Below are 11,057 nucleotides of genomic sequence, written 5' to 3' on the forward strand. Positions count from 1 at the left end.
TGTTGTAGTAAGACAACTCGAGCATACTGTAGAAGCAGCTGGTCAGAGCACACACAGGCCCTCATCAAAAGTGTATGAAAAAGCCTACAAACTATTCAACGGATTAGGGAACACACCTGTGTTGAGAGAAGAAACACAGTAGAAGGTGGCGTACGTTATAACCAGCCTGATCTCTCAGAATTCTGTGCAATGGACATGGATGTTTGGGAGGGACACAAAATCCATGTCAGTTTCACGGATTTTGCCTAACCGTAACCTGTCAGTAAGAAATGTTTTTTGAGAAAAAATATTTGAAATTAGAAAAATCCTAAGAAAACACAAGACTGTGGAAACATAGAGCTGTGGGAGTACTGTATAGAGAAAGCACTTCCGTATGTCCATCACGGAAAACAATTCCGTGTTCAGGAGCACAGAATTTTGGCAAAATCTGTGAAACTGACACGGATTTCGTGTCCCAAAGATCCGTGTCTATTCCCACAGAATTCTGAGAGATCAGGCTGGTTATAACAGTATGACATGAAACTGACATCTCCAAGCCATGGCTAAAAATATAACAGAATGCTTTGTGTGCCACGCTACAGTACAGTATATTTTTCCGCATCTACAGAGATTTACTGTAAATGTTTCAGATAATCAATTCCTCAAAGCTTAATTCTGCCTTTTGGTGCCTCAGCTCTTGAAACGTTCGATATCTACTCCTGTCAAACTCGGTTACTCTATCCCACTCTGTTCTTTTCTTTAATTGCCTACCGCGCTATACAGTAAATAAATCAATGTATTATTTTGTTTTTTATTTTCATTGTTGCTGACGTCAGTAAATGTATAGATTCGTATTACCATTTGACAATGCACACAGATCAATGCTGGCTAATAACACGCACCGGTATGCAGTACAGCTACTGCTTAAAAGGCTGGTACGCACTCGCATGTTAGCACGTACACATGCACATACAGTACATACATACACAGGCATTACATTGTAGAATACGGGTTTGCACCACTCACAACTGTCTTTGACTACTGAGAACATGAGGGCATAAAAGAACAAACATTTGCAGAGAGAGAGAGAGAGAGAGAGAGAGAGAGAGAGAGAGAGAGAGAGAGAGAGAGAGAGAGAGAGAGAGAGAGAAAATGTTCTTCAGACTCCTCTTCTCACTTTAGACATGTCTAGAGTGACTTTCCTTTGTTTAGATATTTTCTTTTGTTTGTTTTTCTCATTCTTTACCGTCAAGGGCATCTGCAAACAAGTGAAAAGTACCTTTTAATGCCTCTCTTTGATCTTAACAACTAAAGCCGTCTGTCTACGTATTCTCCATGACTCTTTGTTTTCCCAGACTTAGAAATGAACAAAGATATCCGCACAAATCCCGTTCACCTTAGGTTGCCAGAGTCACATCAATACGAAGGCAGTTAAATACAAAACAAAGACAAACAAAAACAGAGTTCATTTGTTCATTCATTCTCAGACTCAGACAGTGAAAAATTAGACAACTGAGGTGTAAAAAAGTTACAGGTGCAGGATTAATAAATAACAGCAAAGCAAGCAATCTGTTGATTTCATTCAGAGTCATTTTTGCTATTATGTTTATCCAAGTCGCTGAACCTTCTTCAGACAGAATAAATCAACTTTTTTTCCTTGTTATGCGCAGCCCTCCCTATGATCCATTATGGAGATACTCAATGTGCAGATCTACTACAGCCTCCTACACACATACATGGCATGGATGGAAACCAGGGTTCTTAAGAAGAGACAGTCCTGAGGCACTTAGGAGGATAGTTACTGAAGAACGTCATGCTGGGCGAAACATGTAGTGATGTTTTTAAAAGTCATAGCCCAATATAAATGAAGGCTTTTTAATAGTACGTAACTACCCTCTAACTGCCTCAGGACCTTCTCTTGGTTGAAAAATACACCCGCATCTCTATGCTGAAATAGCCTGGGCGAATAGCCGACTGTTGACTCCGTCAATCAGTCTGGCCAAAGCCATGAGGAATCCGTCTCCGTGGACGATGGGAGATGGTCTGATCTTACTCTATCATTTAAATTAATTGAAGTTCCAAACTCAAATTAAAACCCATATTGTGCTTTATTAGTATGCCTGTTACGTTATAGTGTCGCAAAAGCATACAAATAACAAAATGAAAGTGTGAATATAGTTACCTTAACCAATCAGTAACGGAGCTCGCGGGTGAGTTCTACGTCACCACTCTCAACTGTTTGCTGATTGGCGACACACTGAGAGAACCGAGTTCGAGGCTTTTGCCAAACGATGTGCGGAGCCAAAATCAAGTACATGGATGGCATCGGCAGGCTAATGCTGAAAAGCACCAGAGAAACACACTGCTTCAACACCCAAACAGCACTGCCGATATCCTGTATTCGGACAGCAGGGGCTCTTTCCATTATCCTAACTCCCATCCTCCCTTGTGCTTGTGGCCTCATGATGACGCTGCAAGACCACATAAGTTTAATTCATTATCTCGCGTAAGAACAAGTCAAAGGTCATTTTCTAATTTGCAGTCGGGATGATGAATGGGGAAAAAAGTTCCCCCAAAGTTGTGGCTAGGGTGACGACAGGGAAACTCTATTATTTTCTTCACGGAGACGGGGCGTCAGCGAAGCGTGGGGCCACAAGCACAGTTCAAGAACGGGAGTTAGGTTAATGGAAATAACCCCAGGTTTCTTTTGGGCTTAAGTTGACTTGAGTTAGGTTTTAGTAGTATATTTGAATAGGTAGCATGCAGGTTGTATTACAGCACAACAGCAAATATCATCCTCGTCTGTTGACTTCCTGTCTCTTTCTTCCTGTTGCCTGCAGCTGTTCCACTCGGTGTCCGAGGGCTACGGCAGCATCCGCTCTGTGTTCCTGGCGTTGCTGGGCAGCGGGGCGCGGGGGCTGGTGCCCTGGCGACCCTGGAGCCTGGCCGTGGGGGTGGGCGTGGCCGGCAGCTTCGGCACCGCCTCCGGCTGGGCTCTGCTCTACCACTGCAGCTTCGTGGTCTTCAAGATGGCCCTGCTCTGGCTGGTCACCTCGGCCTTGCTGCACAATTACAGGTATCGCTAGAGTGGACCTTCAAGCTGTCTCTTTTGCATCTTTAACCAATTAAGGCCGGGAAACGCATCTGTGCACAGCCCAGCCTTGACGACCGTGCATTTGCTACACGGAGGTACTTGTGGTTGATTATCCTGTCTTTGCCACTGTCCAGGTGTGCCAGAGAGGAGATGTACCGGCCGGCGGTGGACCTCCAGGACTATGAGATGGTGGAGCTGTTCCTTAGGCGCCTGAAGATCTGGATGGGCCTGAGCCGCACCAAAGAGGTGAGTGGAAGAACCTGAAGTCCTAACGAGCTCTTAAATTGGATTACACAATTGCTACGTTTACATGAGACATTTAATTTGGAATTAACTGACTTGAACTCTGAATAAAGCTTAATTCCGATTTGAAAACATAATGTAAACACCTCTTAATTCGGAATTAAAAGAAAGACCAAAGTCGGAACTATTTAATTCTGAATTATTAATTGGGAATTAAAAACATCATGTATAGGTAGTGATTATTATAGGGTACTGTTCAATATTGTCTTTGGGCACAGTGCAACACTGTAATGTACTGTACAGTAACAATTGTTTACATTAGGTACTATCACTTCACCATATGATTTGGTTAGCATTAAGAACAGTGCAAGTGTGTATTTTATATGTAAATGCTCTAAGAAAGGATTCGAAAAAATGAAGTTGCAACAGATTGCAGCTTATTCAATTATCCAATATAAAGCTAATATATTCCCTCACTAATGACACTTCTCACCCACCCACACTTCTCATCCCAGTTCCGGCACAAGGTGCGCTTCGAGGGCATGGAGCTGCCGCCGTCGCGCTCCTCCTCCACCAGCGACTGCAAGTCCCTCTGCCTGCCCCCTCTGGACGCCCCGGACGACGGTCCCCCCTCCCCGGACAGCGGCAGCGTGGACGGCAGCTCCGAGACCTCCTGGAGGCCCATCTCCTGGAGCCCCTGCAGCCTGGCCGAGCCGCCCACCGCCGGGAGCTTCGTCGGAGGTGATTCATTGACGACTTGATATGTCTTGATAATAATTGGCTAACCCCTGTGTTTTAGACAGTTTGTTAAAGGGTCAAAGACATGCAAAATGGCATTGTCATTCAGTGCAACAGATACCTTCTTCTAAAAAACATGATTTTAAAATTGTTTCAAGTGAATGGATGAGCCGAGGCTTTCATGAATTCACTGGAAAAATAAATAAATAAAAAGAGCCATAGTTTTTACAGTTACAGTCAGCAGAAGGTATCAGTTACACTGAATGACAATTTCATTTTGCACGTCCTTGACCCTAAAGCACTTTGAGCTGCATATTGAATTATGCTGTAGAAACATGCTATAGAAACATACAGTTATACTATTTTTGTTTAAAAAAAGGCAGGACGCCAAGGCACTCTTCTTAGATAAAACCACTTTATTGTAGAGGGTAGTTCATGTTTGAACTTCAATAATTAAAACTACTGCCACTGCCAATATGTTCCGGCCCGCTATAGGGCCTTCATCAGGGCACAAGGTGAATCAAACCACCACCAGTTTAACCACTTGAAAGCAGCAGCCCTCCAGTCCTCTCCCCTTCTATATTATTTTTGTTGTTGCTGTTGTGTGCTATACCTGTAACATGATGTTGTGCCAAGCATACGCAAGTCTCAAAACAGGGTCTCTATGGGTCAGCTAATTACTGGAATATCGCAGATTTTCAGTTAACGCTGTTCCGAAAGACTAACTTGGTAACTAGAATCTAGTGCAGTTAGATGTTAGGAGACTACAGGAATAGCAAATCTTTGCACTAGCCCTGTGTGTCCTGAAGCGACATATACTCTGCATTCAGGCTCTTGAGATTTGAGCTGTTTTATCAAAAATGTGGGTATGTTAGAGCTGCATGAACACATTCTAGTGCAAAAATGAAGGGTCAAGCTTTTAAATGCTACTTGTTTCATGTTTTCATGTGCTTCGTAAGCTGAGATATTTAGGTTTTAATACGGAGAGGGCACCTTTTCCCAAAAAGGGCTTAGGCTAAAATGGGTTAAATGCACCCTTACCCTTACATATGTTTGGTCTTGTCGTTCCCCCAGGTGCCCTGAGCAGCAGCTCCTCGGCCATAATGGAGCTGCCCTCCCTGGGTGGCGTTGGCGTTGGCGGCCCCGGCAGCGGGGGCGGCGTTGGAGGCCTGGGAGGAGGTTTCCCAGGGATGGTGGGCGGCCACACGTGGAAGGAGCGCGCGGAGATGGAGGCCACGCTGCGCCGGCTCACGCCCACCTTCGAGGCCCTGCTCAACCAGCTGGACCGCGTCACCATGGCCACCGAGGAGCTGTACAGGGCCGAGTGCCGTCTGGAGCAGATGCAGAGGCGGAGCCGGGGGCTGGACACCACGGAGGAGGCGGCGGCAATGGAGAACAGCCCTACACCAGCAGAGGAATTGGTGGCCGCAGCGGCGTCGACCACGGTAGTGGCAGTGGCTCCAGCAGCAGCATCATCAGCGGCATCAGCATCAGCATCAGCATCAGCAGCAGCAGCATCAGGGGCAGTACCCAAGACTAGCCAGGGCAAGCACGGGGCTCATCATCAACAGCAGAAGCACCATAAGCAAAAGCGTAGCACCAGCAGAGCTGACGACTCGACTCGCTCCAAGAGGCAGCAGCAGCAACAGCCTGTCAAGGTCCAGAGTAAAGGCAACAACGGCCAGCAGCAGCAGAAGTCCCAGGTGCTGAGGGAAGAGGTGCAGCAGAGCAAGACCCCGCATCGGGACTCAGGCATCAGCGTGATCAGCCACTCCCCAAAGACCTCCACCTACTCCTCCTCCTCCAGTGCCATCCCCATCACTCCGGTCCCCGCCGCCGCCGCCGGCGCCACCGCCATCGCCATCCCGTCGTTCTGCTCCTCGTCTTCTCTGGCTCCCGTCGTCCCGGCACCCCCGGGCTCCACGCCCCCGCCAATCCCCAGGTCTCTCGACTGGGACACGTCGAGCGACCGCGACCGAGACCGGCGGACTCCCTCCAGCCTGTTTCGTCACCCGGCCCACACCACCATCGTCCCCACGCGGAAGAGGAAGAACAAACCGCCGCCGCTCAAGAACAAGGTGCACCCCAACCCGGACAGGCCCGTATCGGGACACTCCAAACCCTGAGGGAACTCCCCCCGCCATTTGTAACACAGAACAGAAAAAGCAAGAGAAACAAGAAAGGAAAAAAAGACTGCTTTTGTTGCCGTTAATTTTTAACGTTGTTCAGATGGAAGAGCCAGATATGAAGTACAAGACTCGTTGCAGCGAAGGAGAATAGGCCTGGGCTGTGTAGTAGGAAGGTTGGACTGTACACACTGTTGACAGCCGGTTTTGTCTTACAGTGAAGTCCACAGTGGAAGAAATGTAGTGTACATTGCATAATTGTTGTTGCCATGGCGATGGTGGTCATGGTCATAAGCTCGATGACAAAGATGGGTACGTGATGAAAGTAGACAAGACGCCAAACGTGGAATGCCAAGGGGGGTCTCAAGCATGGACTTGTCGAAGAGTAGTTCCCTGAGGATTCAGTAAGGTGTGAAAGCCAGAAGAGTAGGTGCAGGACACCTTTTTTGTGGGGTTTTGTTGTTTTTGATCGTTTGGTTGGCTGGTTAGTTGGTTGTGTACCGCCCCCTTTGTTGTCCAACCTTCCCCCACTTTTCCATGCTCCCTCCCCCTCCCCCTCAGATTCCCCTCGACCCTGGAGGTCAAAGGGAAACATCACCCGACAGCAGCACATCTTGTGCTCACACGGAAAAAAACAACAAGAGGAACTCGAGCAGAAACTGTATGTGTGGATAGCGAATAAGCGATAGAGATTGTTTTGTTTGTTTGTTTTACAGTGGGTTTGCCACGACTACAAAGCCGTTCGGTATTTTTTTTTTCCAATGTATTTGTGTTGTGTATTCTGGTAAGGGAAAAAAATGAAGCTAATGTTTTTTGTTTGCTCAAGGTCATATATGTCGTTTGTCCTCATTAGACAGTCTACTCACCAACAAGTTTAACATTCATCATATACCACTCACACATACTTACAATGTACGTATAGTGCCATATTACTTTTGAAAATGCACACAGATCAATGCTCGCTTGGCACATGTATGTATGCATATATACTGCTTTTTTAACTACAAAAAAAGCTGGTGTGCACACGCTAGACTTTGTACAGTTGCACACCACCATGTACACACTCACATGTATTCACACACATGCAAAACACATGTAATACAAACGTACAGTACATACTAGTTTAACCAGGGCGCTGATAACATTGCCTTCCTCAGGACCTAAAGTATCTGGTGTTAGGAAGGATGTTGAGGATCTCAGTGTAGACAAGACATGTGTCCAGACAGAAAGGAAAAGGGGAAAAAACTATGTAAATGGGGTAGGTAGTACCTGTAGATCAGGGGTGGGGAACCTATGTCTGGTGGGCCGGTTGCGGCCCTTGAGGCCGTTTTATCCGGCCCCCGAGAAAATTTCAATGCTATGCAGCTTCACATGAAATATGACATATTTTGAAAAGGAATCTTAGAAATTACAATTGCAATACAATTAAGTTATATTCAGGGGACATAGACAAAGCGGGGTCTGTTTTAAAGGTGGCTGCCTGCAATAAAGGCCTAAAGTGCAGGTGGAAATCCTGTTTTTTGTACATGGTACGGCCCTCTGAGGACTTTTCCGGCCCTCTGAGTAATTTGAAGTGGCCCCTCAAATGAAAAAGGTTCCCCACCTCTGCTGTAGATAGACATGATGGGTTGAAGTGTGAAGCGTCAGTGATGGGTGGAGAGGAAGGCGGCATATAGGAAGGTGTAAATGAAGAGAAGCCAGGGGTGCATGTCTCGAAACTGTAGTGGCTAACTATGTTAGAGCTTCACTGTTTGCAATGCAATTTCCCATTGGCAACTATCCAAGTTGCAAACTGGCTAAAAACTATGCTTTCGAGAAATGCACCCCAGAGCAGGAGCAAGAACAGGTAGGAATGGAATAGATGGGAAGAATGAAGAACAAGTAGGAATAGAATAGATGGGTAAGAATGAAGCTTTAAAAAGGGAAAGGGAATGGCATCCTCGTCCATTGTTAGCGCATAGCCAGAGGAAGGCTAATAGACAGGGAGAGAGGCGGAGGATAACAAAGGGAAATAGAAGATCGCTAGTCCTCTTTCCACAGGAGATAGACGTGTGTACAGTACACTAAAAAAGGGAGATAGAAGCTAAAAGAGGGAAAGAGAAAACTGCCCGCCTTTTCCCGCAGGGAAAGAAATATGCATACACTATTCACATTAATTCCATGTATTGGTAGTTAACAGCTATTATAAATGTGTTTATTGGAGTTGTTTTCTTGTTTGTATTATTGCCATCATCAGAAGCCGTTTAATGTAAATTAAGGAAGCACTTTGTATTGATGAATATATACTATGTAGAGCGTTAGTGAGGGTGGGAGCGGATGATGAGGAAACTGAATAAGCTTGGTACGAATGCCGAAAAAAAAGAGATAACTTCACTCACGTTAGTCTAGTAGATTTTACCAAAGCTTGCTAATCATGTATACATTGATTTTATTTTAAATTAAAAACAAAACATGAAGGGCTTTTCCTTTTGTTGTTAGCACTTTATCTCTATGTCAAGCTGTTAGTGTAGGCCATATTTAACATTGTATTGTCTCGTCTATTTTTCCCATCCCCATCCGAAGAAATGCATATTTAGAAGTGGTGTACTTTACAAGAATTGCATCAGGCTATGACTGTTGCCATAAGGTGCTTTTTATTTGTACCATGTTTTTGCAGAGAATTCCTCATATTTCCTGGAATATCAGATTCCCGACCCCTGTCATGACATCCACAATGTTTACCACACAGTATCTCAGGGACATACATATACTTACCTTCCAAACTCGTTGATAACCAGATATAATTTTGGCAGTGTTTATGTCAAGATTGCAAATTAAGTTGTTGAATGGGCTTTTCTTTCCCATTAAAACCCAGGCATTGTTCAAACATTTTTGATACGTTAATAAATCCAATAGACAGTAGATTAACAAGCCATTTATATACACTACTTACCAAGCCATTTTACCCTTCTTACTATTGTGTTAAGTCAACATGTGTTATGTACATATCGGAGTGACCTGTTGTATATATTATGCATTGTTTTTTTTTATTGATCATGGTTTTATATCTGTTGTTCCCACAATATTTAGCACTGACCAAGAGGGCATTCTTTCACAGAAACACATTTGAATTGAATTTTTAATCATCCCCAGTTTGAGTCTGGGTCAAGAATTATGTTAAGCTATGGACCAGGGGCTTTGTTGCAGATAACTATAACTCTATGATAATTCAAAGAATTTATGTTTATGTCATACAGCAGTACAGACAACAGCAAACAAACCAAGAAAAAAAAATCAGAGAAGTGTTCATGAATTTACAAGTGCCAAAGCTCATGTTTTTCTTTTTTTTTGTGCTTGTATGTGTTAAGTGCATTGTTTAAAAAGTTGTCCTTATAACATTCTTCATGTGTGTTGTGTATAATTAAAGCATGAGGGGGTTTATTTTGTAACTTTTTATTTGTTTTTCAGTTTTGTATGATATGGGTTTATTATTTACATCTGTAGCACTTCTCGTCCACTGCTTTTGCACTTGACAAAGTCAAATAAAGACATTTGACAGCTCTTGTTCCTACTTTTCAAAGTCGTATTTATTTATTTTTAGTTGATTTCATCTTTACTTTGTCCCCAAAATGTTCAGTATCTGGTCTGCATGTTTTAAAAAAAAAAAATAATAGCAGAGGACCCGAATTCAAGTCTGACCCGAGGTCATTTCCCCATTTCTCCATCCCACAATCTTCCCGTCACTTTCTCAGACTGTCCCATCAATGAAGGCATAAAAATGGCATTAAAATATTGTTTTTAAAAATTCTGACGGAGCTAATGCATTACAATTTTACAATATGAATATAAATGCACAGGGTAAGTCAAGACTTTACTCTTTGTCTTGTCTGTGGCACCCCAGTTCCTGCATTCATACTGCAGACGAGATGAGAGTCTGAAAAAGCTTCCATGTGATACGGCGGGCTGCCGCTGTGGGGAATAAAGCAAGAGCAACAGACAACCAGGTGTATTTATGACATGCAAATGTATGTGCACTTAAGTAGAATAAAATAAGGGCCGGCGAGGAAGAAAGCGATTGGGCGGATCTGTTTACACAGTGGGGGTTCATTAGATCAACATTTTCCACGGATCTTGTCTTGCCGTTAGGCCTACTCATTAGACACCATGCAGGTAGATGGAAATGATGAAGTTACGGTTCCTCAATGTGGCTGCTACTTAGTAGGGCACTACTCATATCATGTTGTTTGGGTTGACTGAAACCACCCAAACAGGTTTATTAGCCTGGGAAGTCCCATGCTGCTTTGCACTATCGTTCTGATACAGCATGTAAGCTCGTCTCGAAGCGCTAACCTGAGGCAGGGAGCCAATCTGACAGCGGGGAGGGGAAGGGTGGAAAGATGATGACATGTAGGCCTACTCAACATATGGAATCTTGCAGTATGAATACAACGGACACGATTGGGTATGGGCTACTCGGCCAATTAACGGCCGTTGGCAATTGTAAACTACACCTCTCCTACGAAAAATTCATTAGGCGGTGCCCAGACCAGACCATATCTCACTTGTGATGTGGTCTGGAGAGAACCAGGCAATAGAGGTATGAGTTTTACATCTTCCCACTCATATTTCCCTCTCTGTTCTACCTGAATAATAAAGGTGTAAAAGCCCCCCAAATAATAGGCCTATATTTTTTTTAATGATGGAAAAAAAATACAACATTATAATATTGCACAGCAAGCATTTGTAATCGTACACAGCTTCAGATTTTATGACTAGAAGTAGGCCTACAGCTGGGGAGGAAACATGTTAGCCAGGTCGCGCCCTCGAAAGTGACGTCACTTCCCCCGATTTCATGGGACCTCAACTGTGTTTTTAGCCGAAAATCGTAGCATGTAATC

At 44.3% G+C, this 11,057-nt stretch overlaps 1 protein-coding gene across 1 annotated transcript in view; it reads left to right on the top strand.

Annotated features, from left to right (window-relative positions):
• Positions 1-6,733, top strand: part of pkd1a (polycystic kidney disease 1a) — a 224,946-nt gene extending 218,213 nt beyond the window's left edge. Inside the window, exons 51-54 of the mRNA XM_063202618.1 lie at positions 2,820-3,055; positions 3,208-3,319; positions 3,832-4,057; positions 5,129-6,733. Coding sequence (XP_063058688.1) covers positions 2,820-3,055; positions 3,208-3,319; positions 3,832-4,057; positions 5,129-6,180 — 1,626 coding nt within the window. The 3' untranslated portion in view covers positions 6,181-6,733. The remainder of the gene's footprint in view (positions 1-2,819; positions 3,056-3,207; positions 3,320-3,831; positions 4,058-5,128) is intronic.
• The last annotated feature ends 4,324 nt before the right edge of the window (positions 6,734-11,057 follow it).

This window comes from Engraulis encrasicolus, chromosome 1 (genome assembly GCF_034702125.1).
Source record: "Engraulis encrasicolus isolate BLACKSEA-1 chromosome 1, IST_EnEncr_1.0, whole genome shotgun sequence".
In the NCBI taxonomy this organism is placed as follows: domain Eukaryota; kingdom Metazoa; phylum Chordata; class Actinopteri; order Clupeiformes; family Engraulidae; genus Engraulis; species Engraulis encrasicolus.